We start from the raw sequence: 23201 nt of genomic DNA, 5'->3' as shown, positions 1-23201 counted from the left end.
TTGTTCTTCATGATGCTCTCTGCGCTTTTAACGGACCTCTGAGACTATCACAGTGCAGGTGCATTCATACGGAGACTTGATTACACACAGGTGGATTGTATTTATCATCATTAGTCATTTAGGTCAACATTGGATCATTCAGAGAACCTCACTGAACTTCTGGAGAGAGTTTGCTGCACTGAAAGTAAAGGGGCTGAATAATTTTGCACGCCCAATTTTTCAGTTTTTGATTTGTTAAAAAAGTTTTAAATATCCAATAAATGTTGTTCCACTTCATGATTGTGTCCCACTTGTTGTTGATTCTTCACAAAAAAATACAGTTTTATATCTTTATGTTTGAAGCCTGAAATGTGGCAAAAGGTCGCAAAGTTCAAGGGGGCCGAATACTTTCGCAAGGCACTGTAGGTGCCTTTTTTCCCACCTGTCATGGTGGGAAGTTGACTTTCTTTATGGCACTTTGCCTTTGAGCTTCACAGTTTGTTTTTGTATTGTTTATTGTTTTGTCGGCGTCGTTTTGATCATTATAAAGAAAATGTACGCTTACCGTGCTGCACCTTGGTCCTCTTCCTCAAACAGCCGTGACAACACCGTATAAATAGAATCCTTAGTTTTGTTTCTTAGGCCAGGAGAAATGCAACCACTCTCAAATTCATAGACAGAACTATGGATGCAAAGAATGACCATCCATGATATAACATGTTTTAAGGCTATTCAGTGTTTGCTTACATTTAAATTGTTTACAAATATTGGAGTAAAACAAGCTTATATTTTAGTTGTGCTGGTGGTGTGATTGTTCAACTAAACTCATGACGCATGTATAAGTTATATTGTTGAAGAATCAATGGCTATATATCAGGGCTATTCAAATCTGACCCGACGAGGTCTGGCGCTGTCACGCCCTGACCTTAGAGCTTTTTAAGTCTCTATTTTGGTTTGGTCAGGGTGTGATTTGGATGGGCATTCTATGTTAATTTTTCTATGTTTTGTATTTCTTTGTTTTGGCCAGGTATGGTTCTCAATCAGAGACAGCTGTCTATCGTTGTCTCTGATTCGGAACCATACTTAGGTAGCCTTTTCCCACCTGTGTTTTGTGGGTAGTTATTTTCTGTTTTGTGTTTGCACCAGGCAGAACTGTTTCGTTTTGTTCCACTTGTTATTTTGTTCTAGTGTTCAGTTTTAATAAATAATCATGAACACATACACCGCTGCGATTTGGTCCACTCCTTCTTCATGCAACGAAAAGCGTGATGAACTACCCACCACCAAAGGACCAAGCAGTGTGGTAAGGAGGACTGGACATGGGAGGATATCCTGGACGGCAAAGGATCCTACACATGGGTGGAGATCCTGGCCGGAAAAGATCGCCTGCCATGGGAGCAGGTCGAAGCAGCAAGGATGGCGGAGGCAGCTGGTAAAAGGGCCAAGGATTACATGGGGACAAGGCTGGCACTAAAGACCGGGAGGCCATTCCCACATTTTTTGGGGGGTGGCACATGGGGAGATTGAGGTTGGAGACCTGAGCCAACTCCCCGTGCTTACCGGAGGGAGCATCGTACTGGTCATGCACCATGTTATGCGGTGGAGCGCACGGTGTCTCCAGTGCGCATGCACAGCCAGGTGCGTTACCTTCCAGCTCCCCGAATCGGCCGGGCTAGAGTGGGCATCCAGCCAGGTCGCCTCTACGGCCCGGGATATCCTGCGCCAGCTCTGCGAACTGTGTCTCCGGTGCGTCTGTACAGCCCAGTACGTCCTGTGCCTGCGTCCCGCATCTGCAGGGTGAAAATCCAGCCAGGACGGGTTGTGCAGGCTCCTCGCTCGAGACCTCCAGTGCTCCTCCACGGCCCAGTGTATCCGGTGCCTCTGCCTAGCACGGGCCTCCTGAATGTCTCTCCAGCCTGGTGAGTCCTGTGCCTGCGCTGAGAAGCCTCCAGTGATGACCCATGGCACGAAGCCTCCAGTGATGACCCATGGCACAAAGCCTCCAGTGATGATCCATGGCACGAAGCCTCCAGTGATGATCCATGGCAAGAGGCCTCCAGTGATGATCCATGGCAAGAGGCCTCCAGTGATGATCCAGTGATGATCCAGCAACGAGAGTGACCAGTTCGGAGCCTCCAGCAACGAGGGTCCCCAGTCCGGGGCCCGCTACGAGGGTGCCCAGTCCGGGGCCTACTACGAGGGGTGCCCAGTCCGGGGCCCGCAACGAAGGTGCCCAGTCTGGGGCCCGCAACGAGGGTGCCAGTCCGGGGCCCGCAACGAGCGTCCCCAGTCCAGGGCCCGCAACGAGCGTCCCCAGTCCAGGGCCCGCAACGAGCGTCCCCAGTCCAGGGCCCGCAACGAGGGTCCCCAGTCCGGGGTCAGCGGCGAAGGTCCTCGCACTAGAGGCGCCACCAAAGTGGGCCAAGCCAGAGGTGGAGCGGGGTCTATGTCCCGCACCAATGCCGCCACCACGGATAGATGCCCACCCAGACCCTCCCGTATAGATTCAGTTTTTGCGGCCGGAGTCCGCACCTTTGGTGGGTGTGATTTGGGTGGGCATTCTATTTGGGTGTGATTTGGGTGGGCATTCTACGTTTATTTTCTATGTTTTGTATTTCTTTGTTTTGGCCGGGTAAGGTTCTCAATCAGGGACAGCTGTCTGTCGTTGTCTCTGATTGGGAACCATAAATAGGTAGCGTCGTTATTTTCTGTTCAGTTTTAATAAATAATCATGAACACGTACCCCGCTGCGCTTTGGTCCACTCCTTCTTCATGCAACGACGAGCGTGACAGATGCCTGATTCTTTTCTGTTCTACATGATCAAATTGTATTAGTCACATGTGCAGAATACAACAGGTGTAGGTAGACCTTACAGTGAAATGATTCATTTCGAGCCCCTAACCAACAATGCAGTTTCAAATAAATACAGATAAGAATAAGAGATAAAAGTAACAAGTAATTAAAGAGCAGCAGTAAAATAACAATAGAGAGACTGTATACAGGGTGTACCGATACAGAGTCAATGTGGGGGGACAACGGTTAGTTGAGGTAGTATGTACATGTAGGAAGAGTTATTCAAGTGACTATGCATAGATGACCACAGAGAGTTGCAGTGGTGTAAAGAGGGGTGAGAGGGAGGGGGGCACTGCAAATAGTCTGGGTAGCCATTTGACTAGATGATCAGGAGTCTTATGGCTTGGGGGTAGAAGCTGTTTAGAAGCCTCTTGCACCTAGACTTGGCGCTCTGGTACTGCCTTTCATGCGGTAGCAGAGAGAACAGTCTTTGACTGGGGTGGCTGGAGTCTTTGTCAATTTTTAGGGCCTTCCTCTGACCGCCTGTAATAGAGTATGGCAGGAAGCTTGGCCCCAGTGATGTACTGGGCCGTTCGTATTACTGTCTGTAGTGCCTTGCGGTCGGAGGCTGAGCAGTTGCTATAACAGGCAGTGATGCAACCAGTCAGGATGCTCTCGATGGTGCAGCCGATCATTAATTTCCCAGGTTTAAATCATTCCTTGCTTAGAGAGGAAGAATGCAAATGAACAATGGAACTTACTTCAAGGTCCAGATTTGAATTTGAGGCGTATATATAATTAATTTATGAATCCAAAAATGCACTTTCAAATTAATGCAATTCAATGCAAAATATCAATATATTAGATACAAATAGATGCTAAATTCATTTTTGTTTTGATACATTTTTTATAAACAATATTAAATCATTAAGCATCTGTACAACATAATGTATTGTATGAAACTATTTGTAGTTACATAGCTAAATCATTAAGATACAGCAGAGACTCTCTTTCTGTGGACCAGTTCATCTTTTGAATCTTTTCATCAAGCTCTGTTTCATATCTTTTGTCTTGAAACAGTATATCAGTAGATTGATCATAGGAGGGAGCAGGCTATACAACATGATAATAACAATATGTAAATCAGTGCTGAATCTAATGCCGGTATTACTGGACAGATAAATACAAATTCTAGGTAGAATATAGAGGGCAATGATGATCAGCTGGCCACTGCAGATAGAAAGGGTTTTGAGGCGGCCTTTGGTGCTAGCAATCTTAAGAACTGCAACAATAATGTAGTCAATTGTCTAGATCAGATCACATTTTTAAGATAATACTGCAATAATCTAATTGTGATCCATTACTACATACACTCTACGCTAACACTTGACATTTCAAAAATTGCATTTAATAGTAGATAATATTAAATATGGTTAGAATGGGCTAAAATGTCAAGTTAAATTAATTTTGACTGACATTTAAATGAGTTGTCAACAGACATCAAACTAATCTAAATCAGGCGTGTCAAATCATTCCTTGGAGGCCTCAGCGTCAACTGATTTTCGTTATTTCCTTACAATTTGTGTGCAATTAAGACCTAGAGTATCAGGTGAGGGGAGTTCCTTACTAACCAGTGACCAATTAAGACCTAGAGTATCAGGTGAGGGGAGTTCCTTACTAACCAGTGACCAATTAAGACCTAGAGTATCAGGTGAGGGGAGTTCCTAACTAATCAGTGACCAATTAAGACCTAGAGTATCAGGTGAGGGGAGTTCCTAACTAACCAGTGACCAATTAAGACCTAGAGTATTAAGTGAGGGGAGTTCCTAACTAACCAGTGACCTCCCGTGATCAGTAAAAGACAGGAGTGAAAACCTGTAGACACATTGCCTTCCATGGAAGGAGTTTGACACCTGTGATCTAAAACAAACAAACCTTGACACTCTTGTTGATTCACAGTTAAATTGAGATACAAACCACTGATGAGTTTTAACAAATTCAATCAAAACTCAACATTGATTCAACATGATTACATTAATGATGAAATAACATGGGAACAATTTTGACTCAACCACTTTTTATTGGAACAAGCAAGAAACAAGAAATGGCTTTGGTAACCCTAACCATGACATATTTGGAGAAATGTCAGATCTCTTGAAAATATATTTCAGGCGCCCTCGAATCTCCTTGGTTTTGAGACAATACACAAGTGGGTTCACAAGAGAGGGGCCCAGAGTAGAGCCAATGACTAGGCCATTTCTGTGAGAGAGCGTGAGAACCAAACCAACCCTGGTGACCAATATTATCAACACCTTGGGGATAAAGAAGCAAGCCACCACTATCATGTGGGAGACACAGGTGTTAAATGTTTTCCTCCTGTCTTTGGATGAAGACATTTGTATCACTACATAAACTATCTTCATGTATGAGATGATTATCAAGGCTAAAGTAACCCATAATACAGCAGTCCCCAAAGCAGAAATTGCATTGAAATAATGTGAAAGATTCACGCATGATGCTCTTATTAAGTTGGCATATTCACAAAAGCTGTATGGGAGTTTATTTGAGCCACAGAATGGCAGATTGTTCACCAAGCCAGTCAACAAACTGGCAAACATGCAGCCTAGTGCCCAATTGGCTATTATAAGTAAACATACATTTGTATTAGTTAAGATAGTCTGATATCGAAGAGGATATGAAATTGCAATAAGGCGATCATAAGCCATCAGAGCAATTGCGAAGGGTTCCATAGAACTTCCAAAATGAAATAAGAAGCACTGTATCATGCAGGGTGCATAGGGGACTCTTCTCTCCTCACCAAGGAGAACGTTAAGCATTGTCACACTAATGCCGCTGGTGTAGACTATGTCTACCACTGCCAGCGAGCAAATAAAAAAGTACATGGGGGTATGCAGAGGCTTGTTGAATGCTATGACACAAATGTTAGTGATGCTTCCGATCAGAATGAGAAAGAGGACCAACAAAATGGCTAGTCCCACCACCTTTGGGTGTTGTACTTCATCCAATCCTGTGATGAGGAATTCTGTTACCGTATGTGTTGTTCTGTTGTTTGGCTCCATGTTCCTGTAAAATAATTTACCAAATAAGAAGCAAAAGATTGTATATTGATCTACAGTGATTAGCAGAATATCTAATGGAGAGTGTGCCAGACAATTCTTCAATGTAGGCCAACATCACCAACTCCCAGCACTTGCTTGAATATAACAGCCATGTACCACTATCAGTACAGAATAACTCTGTGGTCACTGATATGGTTCAGTTTGTATTTACTGCTACATGATGAAATATCTGTGAAAATAATTGCATAAAAACAGTCTGCATTGTCAAGCTGGTGCATTGATTGTAACAGAAAATATATAATGTGAATCATCTAGAAAACATACTGTTGGTTACAAGGTCCAGTTATGTTAATGTATTGTTAAGTTCAATACTTACCAGGCCAGCCTTGTGCGCCAGGTTTCACACACAGCTGGTAGATGACACTCTGAACCGACTGGCATTGGATGTCTCTGAATTTATCCTCTTTCTGAACCACCTTCTCTCAGCCACTTGAGGAATCCCACGTCATGATTCTCATTAGACAGCAGCATACTGATTTGTTTCCAAAAACAGGTGTAGAAACTGCACACTAGAACATGCATATATGCTGATTGGCTCATAGGTCTATAAGGCACATAAAGACGGACATATTTTGAGTTTTTATTTATCTGTAATTGGTTGAATTGGGCTCTGCGTCCTTTCATGAGTGAACTGTAATCATAGAGCGCCAAATCCCTCATGAGACAACCCAATCTCTCTCATAAAACTTGCATTGATGACAATGGTGAATTCCATGCAGAGTTCTCAAGATAGGACCTTGTCCTGTGAGGACATCCCTCCCCCCTGCTCTTTATTCAGTCACAACCAAAAATATCGGCACCCTTGATATAGATGTGCAAAAAATAATGTAAAATAAATCAAGGAAATACTGAGCTATACTGTATGCACATTTTGTAAATACATTTTTTATACTAATACAATTGCTCAGAGAACAATATTTTCTTTCATAAGTAATACAAAAAATCTAAAAGATAGGTGTCAGAATTCTTATTAGCATAGTCATACAGAATGTTTTCAAAATGTTAGCTGCATTAACATTGTTAATATTGTAACTATTGTTCTACAGTTCATCTCATTTTAAGTAACTGGATTTTGGCTTTTCATGGCTTCCTGTTTCACTGGGTATGAAAATGAGGTAACACGCATCTAAAATCCATTTGTCATTCATCACCATAGACAAAGGCAATGAATGTCACGAATCCCGCCGAAGATGGTGCTTCTTCCTGTTCGGGCGGTGCTTGGCGGTCGTCGTCGCCGGCCTACTACCTGCCACGATCCCCTTTTCTGTTTCATTTAGTTGTGTCTGATTAGTTGCACCTGTTTTGTGTTTAGGTTGTGATTGTGGGCTATTTAAACCCAGTAAGCCCGCCGGCTTTTGTGCGGGCTTGTTTCTCTGTTCGTTTTGTGGATGTGATATTTTCTGTATTTCTCCGGACTGTTTGTGTCCTGTTTTTGGGTCGGTCATTGTATGCGCCTGGTGTTTTGGCGTGACCTACTTTTCTCCGGAATAAATACAGTTGTCCTTTACCCTCTGCTCTCTGAGCCTGACTCCGCACCCACTACTCCTAGAAGTCATAACAATGAAATCACAAACGAAAAGAAACAAATGGTTGTTGACTTTCATACATCAGGTAGATTCTATCAGTCTCTCGGTCCCAGATTTGACGCACCTGTACTGTCTCCGCCTTTTACACTGAACAAAAATATGCAACAATTTCAAAGTTTTTACTGAGTTACAGTTCATATAAGGAAATCCGTCAATTTAAATAAATGCATTAGGCCATAAGCTATGGATTTCACATGACTGGGAAGAAAGATAAGCATCTGTTGGTCACAGATAGCTTAAAAAAAAGGTAGGGGGATTGGATTGGAAAACCAGTCAGTATCTGGTGTGACCACCATTTGCCTCATGCAGCGTGACACATTGCATGGAGTTGATCAGGCTGTTGATTGAAGCCTGTGGAATGTTGTCCTACCCCTCTTCAATGGCTGTGTGAAGTTGCTAGGGACACTCTTTCGTGCACGTTGGTCCAGATCATCCCAAACATGCTGAATGAGTGACAACATGTGAGTATGGAGGACATGGACGAACTGGGACATTTCCAGCTTCTAGGAATCTGCTGACAATGGCCTCCATACTCACATGTTGTCACTCATTCAGCAGATTCCTTGCGACAATGGGCAGTGCATTATCAAACTAAAACATGAAGTGATTGCGGCAGATGAATGTCACAACAATGTGCCTCAGGATCACGGTATCACTGTGCATTCAAATTGCCGTCAAAAAAATGCAGTTGTGTTTGTTGTCTGTAGCTCATGCCTGACCATACCATAACCCCACCGCCACCATGGGACACTCCGTTCACAACGTTGTCATTAGCAAACCGCTCACTGAGATTCATCCATGAAAAGCACACTTCTCCTGACCTGGCGAGGTTACACGTGGTCTGTGGTTGTGAGACCGGTTGGACATACTGACAAATTCTCTTAAAGACACTGGAGGCGGCTTATTATAAAAAAATTGACATTCAATTCTCTGGCAACAGCTCTGGTGGACATTCCTGCCAATTGCACACTCCCTCAAAATTTCAGACATCTGTGATGATTGAGTTGGAGACATGCATAGACACGTATTCAAGAATGAACAGGGAGTACTGGCGGGGGCTCAACATCCACCCCTGGGGGCCCCCGTTTTGAGGGTCAACATTGCGGAGGTGTTGCAGCCTACCTTCACCACCTGGGGCACTATGGTTTTGAAGGCTGAGCTGTAGTCTATGAACAGCATTCTTACATAGGTATTCCTCTTGTCCAGGTGGGATAGGGCAGTGTGCAGTGCAATGGTCATTGCAACGTCTGTGTATCTGTTGGGGCGGTATGCAAATTGTTGTGAGTCTAGGGTGTCGGGTAAGGTGGAGGTGATATGATCCTTAACTAGCCTCTCAAAGCATTTCATGATGTCAGAAGTGAATGCTACCAGGCGATAGTAGTTTAGTTCACTTAGTTTTGCTATCTTTGGTACTAGAACAATGGTGGACATCTTGAAGCAAGTGGGGACAACAGACTGGGATAGGGGGAGATTGAGTATGTCCATAAACCCTCCAGCCAGACTTGGCCAGAGGTCAGAGGTCAAAGCTCATCTGTTTGTACCTATCCATGTTCCCAGTCACCTTTCTGTTGTAAAATACAATGGTCTGCACATTTTATTTGGTGTGAATCCTGCCATCTATCCATGGTTAGGAGCAGGATGGTGGTGTGATCTGATTTGCTGAAGGGAGGGTGGGGGAGGGCCTTGTAGCCATCCTGGAAGGGAGTGTAACAACGGTCAAGCGTGTTCTCTCCACGTATAGCACAGGAGATGTATTTGGTAGAATTTTGAGAGCATTATCCTCAGATTTCCTTTATAAAAGTCCCCAGCAACAATAACTGCCGTATTAGGATATAATCACCGCCGTTGAAAGAACTGGACCAAAGCGCAGCGTGGTGAGCGTAGATATTACTTTTATTAGAAATGACACCGACAAAAACAATAAACAATCCAAAACAATTGTGAAGCTTAAGGGCTATGTGCCAAAAACAAAGTTAACCTCCCACACAGAAAGGAGGTAAAAGGGCTACCTAAGTATGGTTCCCAATCAGAGACAACGATAGACAGCTGTCCCTGATTGAGAATCATACCCGGCCAAAACATAGAAATACAAAATCATAGAAAAACAAAACATAGAAAGCCTACCCCACATCACACCCTGACCTCACCTAAATAGAGAAATAAAATGGCTCTCTAAGGTCAGGGCGTGACAGATATACCATTTCCAGTTTGCACAAAGACCAGTGTAGTTCCTTCTGAGCCGTCACTGTTTCGGCTTGGGGGGAAAATAACCAAAGAAAGTTTTCTCGGCAGCTAATGTGGTCGACATTTGATGTATTCCAGATTGGGAAAACAAAAGGAATTACAGCCCATTATGGCACTGCTGCAACAATAAAGAGTATTCAGGAATCCTTATAACAAGACACCTTATAAATCGAATCCTTAGTAGAAACAAAATCAAAGTGGACACCCTGCCTGTGTTTTGTTTTTTAGGCCAGGAGAAATGCAACCACTCTCAAATTCATAGACAGAACTATGGATGCAAGGAATGACCATCCATGATATCATTTTTTTTATTGTCACCATGTTTTAAGGCTATTCAGTGTTTGCTTACATTTAAATTGTTTACAAATATTGGAGTAAAACAAGCTTATATTTAGGTTGTGCTGGTGGTGTGACAGTTCAACTAAAATCATGACGCATGTATAAGTTATATTGTTGAAGAAACAATGGCTATATATCAGGTTATTCAAATCTGACCCGACGAGGTCCGGCGCCTGATTCCTTTCTGTTCTACCTGATCAAATCAAATTGTATTAGTCACATGTGCCGAATACAACAGGTGTTCACCTTACAGTGAAATGATTACTTACGAGCCCCTAACCAACAATGCAGTTTCAAAAAAATACAGATTAGAGTAAGAGATAAAATAATCAATTAATTAAAGAGCAGCAGTAAAATAACAGTAGCGAGACTGTATACAGGGGGTACCGATACAGAGTCAATGTGCGGGGGCATCGGTTTAGTTGAGATATTATGTACATGTAGGTAGAGTTATTAAAGTGACTATGCAATAGATGACAACAGAGAGTAGCAGTGGTGTAAAGAGGGGGAGAGAGGGAGGGCCGTTCGTACTAATGTCTGTAGTGCCTTGCGGTCGGAGGCCAAGCAGTTGCCATACCAGGCAGTGATGCAACCAGTCAGATGCTTTCGATGGTGCAGCTGATCATTAATTTCCGAGGTTTAAATCAGTCCTTGTTTAGATGGGAAGAATAAAAAACAACAATGGAACTAACTTCAAGGTCCAGATTTGAATTTGAGGGGTATATATAATTAATTTATGGGTCCAAAAATGCACTTTCAAATTAAACATTTATTAAGCAGTTCCAGTTCCAATAACAATACATGAGATAAAAATGGATGATAAATAAATTTTGTTTTGATACATTTTTTATAAACAATATTAAATCATTAAGCATCTGTACAACATAATGTATTGTATGAAACTATTTGTAGTTACATAGCTAAATCATTAAGATACAGCAGAGACTCTCTTTCTGTGGACCAGTTCATCTTTTGAATCTTTTCATCAAGCTCTGTTTCATATCTTTTGTCTTGAAACAGTATATCAGTAGATTGATCATAGGAGGGAGCAGGCTATACAACATGATAATAACAATATGTAAATCAGTGCTGAATCTAATGCCGGTATTACTGGACAGATAAATACAAATTCTAGGTAGAATATAGAGGGCAATGATGATCAGCTGGCCATTGCAGATAGAAAGGGTTTTGAGGCAGCCTTTGGTGCTGGCAATCTTAAGAACTGCAACAATAATGTAGTCAAGGGTCTAGATCAGATCATATTTACAAGATAATACTGCAATAATCTAATAGTGGTCTATTACTACATATGCTTTACGATAACACTTGACATTTCAATAAAATTGCAATTAACAGTAGATAACATTTAATACGGTTCGAATGGGCTAAAATGTCAAATCAAATCAACTTTAACTGACGTTTATATTTTGTTGTCAAAAGACATCAAACTAGTCTAAATCAGGCGTGTCAAACTCATTCTTTCGGAGGGCTCAGTGTCTACTGATTTTTCTTTTTTCCTGACAATTTGTGTGCAATTAAGACCTAGAGTATCAGGTGATGGGAGTTCCTTACTAACCAGTGACCAATTAAGACCTAGAGTATCAGGTGAGGGGAGTTCCTAACTAACCAGTGACCAACTGGACCTAGAGTATCAGGTGAGGGGAGTTCCTAACTAACCAGTGACCAATTAAGACCTAGAGTATCAGGTGAGGGGAGTTCCTAACTAACCAGTGATCCCCTGTGATCAGTAAAATACAGGAGTGAAAACCTGCAGACACATTGCCTTCCATGGAATGAGTTTGACACCTGTGATCTAAATCAACCAAACTTTGACACTCTTGTTGATTCACAGTTGAAACCTGACTGGTTAAGTTGAGATATCACAAATGACTTTTAACAAATTCAATCAAAACTCAACATTGATTCAACATGATTACAATGATGATGAAATAACATGGAAACAATATTGACTCAACCACTTTTTTTGGAACAAGCAAGAAACAAGAAATGTCTTTGGTAACCCTAACCATTACATATTTGGACTAATTTCAGATCTCTTGAAAATATATTTCAGGCGCCCTCGAATCTCCTTGGTTTTGAGACAATACACAAGTGGGTTCACAAGAGAGGGGCCCAGAGTAGAGCCAATGATTAGGCCATTTCTGTGAGAGAGCGTGAGAACCAAACCAACCCTGGTGACCAATATTAACAACACCTTGGGGATAAAGAAGCAAGCCACCACTATCATGTGGGAGACACAGGTGTTAAATGTTTTCCTCCTGTCTTTGGATGAAGACATTCGTATCACTACATAAACTATCTTCATGTATGAGAAGAATATCAAGGCTAAATTAACCCATAATATGGTGGTCGCCACAGTAGAAGCTACACTGAAATAAAATGTAGGATTCACACATGCTGCTCTTACTAATGCTGCATATTCACAAAAGCTGTATGGGAGTTTATTTGAGCCACAGAAGGGCAAATTGTTCACCAAGCCAGTCCACAAACTGGCAAATATGCAGCCTAGTGCCCAAGTCGCTATTATAAGTAAACATACATTTGTATTAGTTAAGATAGTCTGATATCGAAGAGGATGTGAAATTGCAATAAGGCGATCATAAGCCATCAGAGCAATAGCGAAGGGTTCCATAGTGCTTCCTAAATGAAATAAGAAGCACTGTATCATGCAGGGTGCATAGGGGACTCTTCTCTCCTCACCAAGGAGAACGTTAAGCATTGTCACACTAATGCCGCTGGTGTAGACTATGTCTACCACTGCCAGCGAGCAAATAAAAAAGTACATGGGGGTATGCAGAGGCTTGTTGAATGCTATGACACAAATGTTAGTGATGCTTCCGATCAGAATGAGAAAGAGGACGAACAAAATGGCTAGTCCCACCACCTTTGGGTGTTGTACTTCATCCAATCCTGTGATGAGGAATTCTGTTACTGTATGTGTTGTTCTGTTGTTTGGCTCCATGTTCCTGTAAAATAATTTACAACAAAAAAAGAGTCAGAATATTGTAAATTGATCTACAGTGATTTGCAGAATCTCTAATGTGTGCCAGACAATTCTTCAATGTCGGCCAACATCACCAACTCCCAGCACTTGCTTGAATATAACAGCCATGTACCACTATCAGTACAGAATAACTCTGTGGTCACTGATATGGTTCAGTTTGTATTTACTGCTACATGATGAAATATCTGTGAAAAGAATTGCATAAAAACAGTCTGCATTGTCAAGCTGGTGCATTGATTGTAACAGAAAATATATAATGTGAATCATCTAGAAAACATACTGTTGGTTACAAGGTCCAGTTATGTTAATGATTGTTAAGTTCAATACTTACCAGGCCAGCCTTGTGCGCCAGGTTTCACACACAACTGGTAGATGACACTCTGAACCGACTTGCATTGGATGTCTCTGAATTTATCCCCTTTCTGAACCACCTTCTCTCAGCCACTTGAGGAAACCCACGTCATGATTCTCATTAGACACACACACAAACACACACACACGTACCTTTTTTTTCGCACTATTGGTTAGAGCCTGTAAGTAAGCATTTCACTGTAAGCTCTACGCCTGTTGTATTCGGCGCATGTGACAAATAAACTTTGATTTGATTAAACAGCTACATACCGATTTGTATCCAAAAACAGGTGTAGAATCTGCACACTTGAACATGCGTACAAGCTGATTAGCTCAGAGGTCCATAAGACACATAAAGACGGACATGTTTTGAGTTGTCCTTTAACTGTAATTTGTTGATTTGGGCCCGGAGTCCTTTCATGAGTGAACTGTAATCATAGAGCACCAAATCCCTCATGAGACAACCCAATCTCTCTCATAAATCATGCATTGATGACAATGGTGAATTCCATGCACAGATCTCAAGATAGGACCTTGTCCTGTGAGGACATCCTTCCCCCCTGCTCTTTATTCAGTCAAAACCAAAATTATCGGCACCCTTGATATAGATGAGCAAAAAAGACTATAAAATAAATCATAGAAATACTGAGCTATACTGTATGCACATTTTGTAAATACATTTTTTATACTAATACAATTGCTCGGAGAACAATATTTTCTTTCATAATCTATCAGTCTCTCGGTCCCAGATTTGATGCACCTGTACTGTCTCCGCATTTACACTGAACAAAAATATGCAACAATTTCAAAGTTTTTATTGAGTTACAGCTCATATAAGGAAATCCGTCAATTGAAATAAATGCATTAGGCCCTAATCTATGGATTTCACATGACTGGGAAGAAAGATATGCCTCTGTCACAGATACCTTGAAGAAAATAGGGGCGTGGATTGGAAAACCAGTCAGTATCTGGTGTGACCACCATTTGCCTAATGCAGCGTGACACATCGCATGGATTGATCAGGCTGTTGATTGAAGCATGTGGAATGTTGTCCTACTCCCCTTCAATGGCTGTGTGACGTTGCTAGGGACACGCTGTCGTGCATGTTGGTCCAGATCATCCCAAACATGCCCAATGAGTGACAACAGGTGAGTATGGAGGACATGGAGGAACTGGGACATTTTCAGCTTCCAGGAATTGGAAGGAACTGACAGTTTGTGCAGAAATTCTTTGATTGTACATACACACAGTTTCTTCAGCTGTCCAGGTGGCTGGCCTGCAGATCCTCGCGACATGGGGCAGTGCATTATCAAACTGAAACATGAAGTGATGGCGGAGGATGAATTGCACAATGTGCCTCAAGATCCCGTCACGGTATCGCTGTGCATTCAAATTGCCGTCAATAAAATGCAATTGTGTTTGTGTCTGTAGCTTATGCCTGCCCATACCATAACCCCACCGCCAACATGGGGCACTCCGTTCACAACGTTGTCATTAGCAAACTGCTCACTCACATGACTCCACACGCGCTGTCTGCCATCTGCCAGTTTTACAGATGAAACTGAGAATCATCCACGAAAAGCACACTTCTGCAGCATGCCGGTGAACATTGAAAGTGAGCATTTTCCCACTGAAGTTGGTTACAATGCCAAACTGCAGTCAGGTCAAGACCCTGGTGAGGACTACGAGCATGCAGATGAGCTTTCCTGAGACGGTTTCTGACAGTTTGTGCAGAAATTCTTTGGTTGTGCATATCCACAGTTTCTTCAGCTGTCCAGGAGGCTGGTCTCAGACGATCCTGCAGGTGAAGAAGCTGGATGTGGAGTTTACACATGGTCTGTGGTTGTGAGGCCGGTTGGAGGTACTGACAAATTCTCTAAAACGACAGTGGAGGTGGATTATAATAGAGAAATTGACATTAAATTCTCTGGCATAAGCTCTGTTGGACATTCCTGCAGTCAGCAAGCTAATTGCACACTCCCTCAAAACTTTAGACATCTGTGGCATTGAATTGCATGACAAAACTGCACACTTTAGAGGGGACTTTTATCACCCCCAGGACAAGGTGCACCTGTGTAATGATCATGCTGTTTAATCTGCTTCTTGATATGCTACACTTGACAGGTGGATGGATTATCTTGGTAAAAGAGAAATGCTCACTAACAGGGATGTAAACCAATTAGTACACAACATTGGCGAGAAACAAGTGTTTTTTGCGTGTGAAACATTTCTGGGAAGTTTAATTTCAGCTCATTAAATATGGGACCAACATTTTACATGTTGCGTTTATATTTTTGTTCAGTGCAGAAGGTAGAGGAGTGAACAAGCCGTGGCTTGGGTGGCTGGGGTCCTTGATGATCTTCTTGGCCTTCCTGTGAGACTGGGTGCTTTAGGTGTCCAGGAGGGCAGTTAGTGTGCCCCTGATGATGCTTTGGGCTGACCACACCTGCGATTGCGGGTTGTGCAGTTGCAGTACTAGGCCTTGATACAGCCCAACAGAATGCTCTCGATGGTGCATCTATATAAGTTTGTGATGTTCTTAGCGGTCAACCCACATTTCTTCAGCCTCCTGAGGTTGATGAGGCACTATTGTGCATTTTTCTCCATTTTGTCTGTTTGAAGGGACCATTTCTGGTCCTCAGTGGCATGCATGCCAAATAACTTTAAGCTGCGGCACATCAATGTGGATGGGGGCATTCTCTCTCTGCTGTCTCCTGTATTCCACGATCACCTCTTTAGTTTTGTTGACATTGAGCGAGAGGTAATGTTCCTGTCACTATTTCGCCAGGGCCCTCACCTCCTCCCTATAGGGTGTCTCTGCAATGTTGGTATTAGGCCTACCACTGTTGTGTTTTCAGCAAACTTGATGATTGAGTTGGAGACATGCGTGGACAAGCATTCAAGGATGAACAGGGAGTACAGGCGGGGGCTCAACACAAACCCCTGTGGGGCCCCCGTGTTGAGGGTCAGCATGGCGGAGGTGTTGCTGCCTACCTTCACCACCTGGGGCACTATGGTTTTGAAGGCTGTGCTGTAGTCTATGAACAGCATTCTTACATAGGTATTTCTCTTGTCCAGGTGGGATAGGGCAGGGTGCAGTACAATGGCCATTGCGACGTCTGTGGATCTGTTGGGGCGGTATGCACATTGTTGTGAGTCTAGGGTGTCGGGTAAGGTTCAGGTGATATGATCCTTAACTAGCCTCTCAAAGCACTTCCTGATGTCAGAAGTGAATGCTACCAGGCGATAGTAGTTTAGATCACTTACCTTCGCTATCTTTGGTACAGGAACAATGGTAACATCTTGAAGCAAGTGGGGACAACAGACTGGGATAGGGGGAAATTGAGTATGTCCATAAACTCTCCGGCCAGACTTTGCCAGAGGTCAGAGGTCAACGCTAATCTGTCTGTACCCGTCCATGTTCCCAGTCACCTTACCGTGGTGAAATAGAGTGGTTTTCAAAAATGTTTTCTGTGAATCCTGCCATCTTTCCATGTGTAGGAGCAGGATGGTGGTGTGATCTGATTTGCCCGAAGGGAGGGTGGGGGAGGGCCTTGTAGCCGACCCGGAAGGGAGAGTAACAAAGGTCAAGCAGGTTCTCTCCACGTCTAGCACAGGAGATATGTTTGGTAGAATTTTGAGAGCATTATCCTCAGATTTCCTTTATAAAAGTCCCTAGCAACATTAAATGCCGTATTAGGATATGCCATTTCCAGTTTGCACAAAGACCAGTGTAGTTCCATGTGAGCCGTCGCTGTTTCGGCTTGGGGGTAAAATAACCAAAGAAAATTTTCTCGGCAGCTAATGTGGTCGACATTTGATGTATTCCAGATTGGGAAAACAAAAGGAATTACAGCCCATTATGGCACTGCTGCAACAATAAAGAGTATTCAGGAATCCTTATAACAAGACACCTTATAAATCGAATCCTTAGTAGAAACAAAATCAAAGTGGACACCCTGCCTGTGTTTTGTTTTTTAGGCCAGGAGAAATGCAACCACTCTCAAATTCATAGACAGAACTATGGATGCAAGGAATGACCATCCATGATATCATTTTTTTTATTGTCACCATGTTTTAAGGCTATTCAGTGTTTGCTTACATTTAAATTGTTTACAAATATTGGAGTAAAACAAGCTTATATTTAGGTTGTGCTGGTGGTGTGACTGTTCAACTAAACTCTTGACGCATCTATAAGTTATATTGTTGAAGAAACAATGGCTATATATCAGGGCTATTCAAATCCGACCCTACGAGGTCTGGCGCTGTCACGCCCTGACCTTAGAGCTTTTTATGTCTCTATTTTGGTTTGGTCAGGGTGTGATTTGGATGGGCATTCTATGTTCATTTTTCTATGTTTTGTATTTCTTTGTTTTGGCCAGGTATGGTTCTCAATCAGAGACAGCTGTCTATCGTTGTCTCTGATTCGGAACCATACTTAGGTAGCCTTTTCCCACCTGTGTTTTGTGGGTAGTTATTTTCTGTTTTGTGTTTGCACCAGGCAGAACTGTTTCGTTTTGTTCCACTTGTTATTTTGTTCTAGTGTTCAGTTTTAATAAATAATCATGAACACATACACCGCTGCGATTTGGTCCACTTCTTCTTCATGCAACGAAAAGCGTGATAGAAGCCTGATTATTTTCTGGTCAGTTTTAATAAATTATCATGAACACGTACCCCGCTGCGCTTTGGTCCACTCCTTCTTCATGCAACGACGAGCGTGACAGATGCCTGATTATTTTCTGTTCTACATGACCAAATTGTATTAGTCACATGTGCAGAATACAACAGGTAGACCTTACAGTGAAATGATTGATTTCGAGCCCCTAACCAACAATGCAGTTTAAAAAAAATACAGATAAGAATAAGAGATAAAAGTAACAAGTAATTAAAGAGCAGCAGTAAAATAACAATAGAGAGACTGTATACAGGGTGTACCGATGCAGAGTCAATGTGCAGGGACAACGATTAGTTGAGGTAGTATGTACATGTAGGAAGAGTTATTCAAGTGACTATGCATAGATGACCACAGAGAGTTGCAGTGGTGTAAAGAGGGGTGAGAGGGAGGGTGGGGACACTGCAAATAGTCTGGGTAGCCATTTGACTAGATGATCAGGAGTCTTATGGCTTGGGGGTAGAAGCTGTTTAGAAGCCTCTTGCACATAGACTTGGCGCTCCGGTACTGCCTTTCATGCGGTAGCAGAGAGAACAGTCTATGACTGGGGTGGCTGGAGTCTTTGTCAATTTTTAGGGCCTTCTTCTGACACCGCCTGGTATAGAGGTCCTGTATGGCAGGAAGCTTGGCCCCAGTGATGTACTGGGCCGTTCGTATTACTGTCTGTAGTGCCTTGCGGTCGGAGGCTGAGCAGTTGCTATAACAGGCAGTGATGCAACCAGTCAGGATGCTCTCGATGGTGCAGCCGATCATTAATTTCCCAGGTTTAAATCATTCCTTCCTTAGAGGGGAAAACTACAAATAAACAATGGAACTTACTTCAAGGTCCAGATTTGAATTTGAGGCGTATATATAATTAATTTATGAATCCAAAAATGCACTTTCAAATTAATGCAATTCAATGCAAAATATCAATATATTAGATACAAATAGATGCTAAATTCATTTTTGTTTTGATACATTTTTTTATAAACAATATTAAATCATTAAGCATCTGTACAACATAATGTATTGTATGAAACTATTTGTAGTTACATAGCTAAATCATTAAGATACAGCAGAGACTCTCTTTCTGTGGACCAGTTCATCTTTTGAATCTTTTCATCAAGCTCTGTTTCATATCTTTTGTCTTGAAACAGTATATCAGTAGATTGATCATAGGAGGGAGCAGGCTATACAACATGATAATAACAATATGTAAATCAGTGCTGAATCTAATGCCGGTATTACTGGACAGATAAATACAAATTCTAGGTAGAATATAGAGGGCAATGATGATCAGCTGGCCACTGCAGATAGAAAGGGTTTTGAGGCGGCCTTTGGTGCTAGCAATCTTAAGAACTGCAACAATAATGTAGTCAATTGTCAAGATCAGATCACATTTTTAAGATAATACTGCAATAATCTAATTGTGATCCATTACTACATACACTCTACGCTAACACTTGACATTTCAAAAATTGCATTTAATAGTATGGTTAGAATGGGCTAAAATGTCAAGTTAAATTAATTTTGACTGACATTTAAATGAGTTGTCAACAGACATCAAACTAATCTAAATCAGGCGTGTCAAATCATTCCTTGGAGGCCTCAGCGTCAACTGATTTTCGTTATTTCCTTACAATTTGTGTGCAATTAAGACCTAGAGTATCAGGTGAGGGGAGTTCCTTACTAACCAGTGACCAATTAAGACCTAGAGTATCAGGTGAGGGGAGTTCCTTACTAACCAGTGACCAATTAAGACCTAGAGTATCAGGTGAGGGGAGTTCCTAACTAATCAGTGACCAATTAAGACCTAGAGTATCAGGTGAGGGGAGTTCCTAACTAACCAGTGACCAATTAAGACCTAGAGTATTAAGTGAGGGGAGTTCCTAACTAACCAGTGACCTCCCGTGATCAGTAAAAGACAGGAGTGAAAACCTGTAGACACATTGCCTTCCATGGAAGGAGTTTGACACCTGTGATCTAAAACAAACAAACCTTGACACTCTTGTTGATTCACAGTTAAATTGAGATACAAACCACTGATGAGTTTTAACAAATTCAATCAAAACTCAACATTGATTCAACATGATTACATTAATGATGAAATAACATGGGAACAATTTTGACTCAACCACTTTTTATTGGAACAAGCAAGAAACAAGAAATGGCTTTGGTAACCCTAACCATTACATATTTGGAGAAATGTCAGATCTCTTGAAAATATATTTCAGGCGCCCTCGAATCTCCTTGGTTTTGAGACAATACACAAGTGGGTTCACAAGAGAGGGGCCCAGAGTAGAGCCAATGACTAGGCCATTTCTGTGAGAGAGCGTGAGAACCAAACCAACCCTGGTGACCAATATTATCAACACCTTGGGGATAAAGAAGCAAGCCACCACTATCATGTGGGAGACACAGGTGTTAAATGTTTTCCTCCTGTCTTTGGATGAAGACATTTGTATCACTACATAAACTATCTTCATGTATGAGATGATTATCAAGGCTAAAGTAACCCATAATACAGCAGTCCCCAAAGCAGAAATTGCATTGAAATAATGTGAAAGATTCACGCATGATGCTCTTATTAAGTTGGCATATTCACAAAAGCTGTATGGGAGTTTATTTGAGCCACAGAAGGGCAGATTGTTCACCAAGCCAGTCAACAAACTGGCAAACATGCAGCCTAGTGCCCAATTGGCTATTATAAGTAAACATACATTTGTATTAGTTAAGATAGTCTGATATCGAAGAGGATATGAAATTGCAATAAGGCGATCATAAGCCATCAGAGCAATTGCGAAGGGTTCCATAGAACTTCCAAAATGAAATAAGAAGCACTGTATCATGCAGGGTGCATAGGGGACTCTTCTCTCCTCACCAAGGAGAACGTTAAGCATTGTCACACTAATGCCGCTGGTGTAGACTATGTCTACCACTGCCAGCGAGCAAATAAAAAAGTACATGGGGGTATGCAGAGGCTTGTTGAATGCTATGACACAAATGTTAGTGATGCTTCCGATCAGAATGAGAAAGAGGACGAACAAAATGGCTAGTCCCACCACCTTTGGGTGTTGTACTTCATCCAATCCTGTGATGAGGAATTCTGTTACTCTATGTGTTGTTCTGTTGTTTGGCTCCATGTTCCTGTAAAATAATTTACCAAATAAGAAGCAAAAGATTGTATATTGATCTACAGTGATTAGCAGAATATCTAATGGAGAGTGTGCCAGACAATTCTTCAATGTAGGCCAACATCACCAACTCCCAGCACTTGCTTGAATATAACAGCCATGTACCACTATCAGTACAGAATAACTCTGTGGTCACTGATATGGTTCAGTTTGTATTTACTGCTACATGATGAAATATCTGTGAAAAGAATTGCATAAAAACAGTCTGCATTGTCAAGCTGGTGCATTGATTGTAACAGAAAATATATAATGTGAATCATCTAGAAAACATACTTTTGGTTACAAGGTCCAGTTATGTTAATGTATTGTTAAGTTCAATACTTACCAGGCCAGCCTTGTGCGCCAGGTTTCACACACAGCTGGTAGATGACACTCTGAACCGACTGGCATTGGATGTCTCTGAATTTATCCTCTTTCTGAACCACCTTCTCTCAGCCACTTGAGGAATCCCACGTCATGATTCTCATTAGACAGCAGCATACTGATTTGTTTCCAAAAACAGGTGTAGAAACTGCACACTAGAACATGCATACATGCTGATTGGCTCATAGGTCTATAAGGCACATAAAGACGGACATATTTTGAGTTTTTATTTATCTGTAATTGGTTGAATTGGGCTCTGCGTCCTTTCATGAGTGAACTGTAATCATAGAGCGCCAAATCCCTCATGAGACAACCCAATCTCTCTCATAAAACTTGCATTGATGACAATGGTGAATTCCATGCAGAGTTCTCAAGATAGGACCTTGTCCTGTGAGGACATCCCTCCCCCCTGCTCTTTATTCAGTCACAACCAAAAATATCGGCACCCTTGATATAGATGAGCAAAAAAGAATGTAAAATAAATCAAGGAAATACTGAGCTATACTGTATGCACATTTTGAAAATACATTTTTTATACTAATACAATTGCTCAGAGAACAATATTTTCTTTCATAAGTAATACAAAAAATCTAAAAGATAGGTGTCAGAATTCTTATTAGCATAGTCATACAGAATGTTTTCAAAATGTTAGCTGCATTAACATTGTTAATATTGTAACTATTGTTCTACAGTTCATCTCATTTTAAGTAACTGGATTTTGGCTTTTCATGGCTTCCTGTTTCACTGGGTATGAAAATGAGGTAACACGCATCTAAAATCCATTTGTCATTCATCACCATAGACAAACGCAATGAATGTCACGAATCCCGCCGAAGATGGTGCTTCTTCCTGTTCGGGCGGTGCTTGGCGGTCGTCGTCGCCGGCCTACTACCTGCCACGATCCCCTTTTCTGTTTCATTTAGTTGTGTCTGATTAGTTGCACCTGTTTTGTGTTTAGGTTGTGATTGTGGGCTATTTAAACCCAGTAAGCCCGCCGGCTTTTGTGCAGGCTTGTTTCTCTGTTCGTTTTGTGGATGTGATATTTTCTGTATTTCTCCGGACTGTTTGTGTCCTGTTTTTGGGTCGGTCATTGTATGCGCCTGGTGTTTTGGCGTGACCTACTTTTCTCCGGAATAAATACAGTTGTCCTTTACCCTCTGCTCTCTGAGCCTGACTCCGCACCCACTACTCCTAGAAGTCATAACAATGAAATCACAAACGAAAAGAAACAAATGGTTGTTGACTTTCATACATCAGGTAGATTCTATCAGTCTCTCGGTCCCAGATTTGACGCACCTGTACTGTCTCCGCCTTTTACACTGAACAAAAATATGCAACAATTTCAAAGTTTTTACTGAGTTACAGTTCATATAAGGAAATCCGTCAATTTAAATAAATGCATTAGGCCATAAGCTATGGATTTCACATGACTGGGAAGAAAGATAAGCATCTGTTGGTCACAGATAGCTTAAAAAAAAGGTAGGGGGATTGGATTGGAAAACCAGTCAGTATCTGGTGTGACCACCATT

The 23201-nt window shown here is 41.9% G+C and overlaps 1 protein-coding gene and 1 pseudogene across 1 annotated transcript; one reads left to right on the top strand and one right to left on the bottom strand.

Annotated features, from left to right (window-relative positions):
• The first annotated feature begins 1960 nt into the window (after positions 1-1960).
• LOC149971301 (uncharacterized) lies at positions 1961-8590 on the top strand (annotated as a pseudogene).
• Positions 8591-19203: 10613 nt separating this feature from the next.
• Positions 19204-20986, bottom strand: LOC149971300 (olfactory receptor 4Q2-like). Its single transcript, XM_090223891.1, has 2 exons — positions 20721-20986; positions 19204-19483 (listed from the first exon to the last, which is right to left on the bottom strand). The coding sequence occupies exons 1-2, from the start codon at positions 20962-20964 to the stop codon at positions 19218-19220; spliced, it is 510 nt and encodes a 169-aa protein (XP_090080017.1). The 5' UTR covers positions 20965-20986; the 3' UTR covers positions 19204-19217.
• Positions 20987-23201: the final 2215 nt, after the last annotated feature.

This window comes from Oncorhynchus mykiss, chromosome 27 (assembly GCF_057628025.1).
Source record: "Oncorhynchus mykiss isolate SJ-2025 chromosome 27, ASM5762802v1, whole genome shotgun sequence".
Lineage (NCBI taxonomy): Eukaryota > Metazoa > Chordata > Actinopteri > Salmoniformes > Salmonidae > Oncorhynchus > Oncorhynchus mykiss.
Note: the sequence above shows the minus strand (reverse complement) of the source record. Positions and strands in the feature narration are given on the sequence as shown.

Coding starts and splice junctions, on each gene's coding strand:
- LOC149971300 (XM_090223891.1), bottom strand. CDS start 20,964: ATGATACAGTGCTTCTTATTTCATTTTGGAAGTTCTATGGAACCCTTC. Junction 19,484..20,720: donor TAAACTCCCATACAGCTTTT/GTGAATATGCCA, acceptor TTGACTACATTA/TTGTTGCAGTTCTTAAGATT.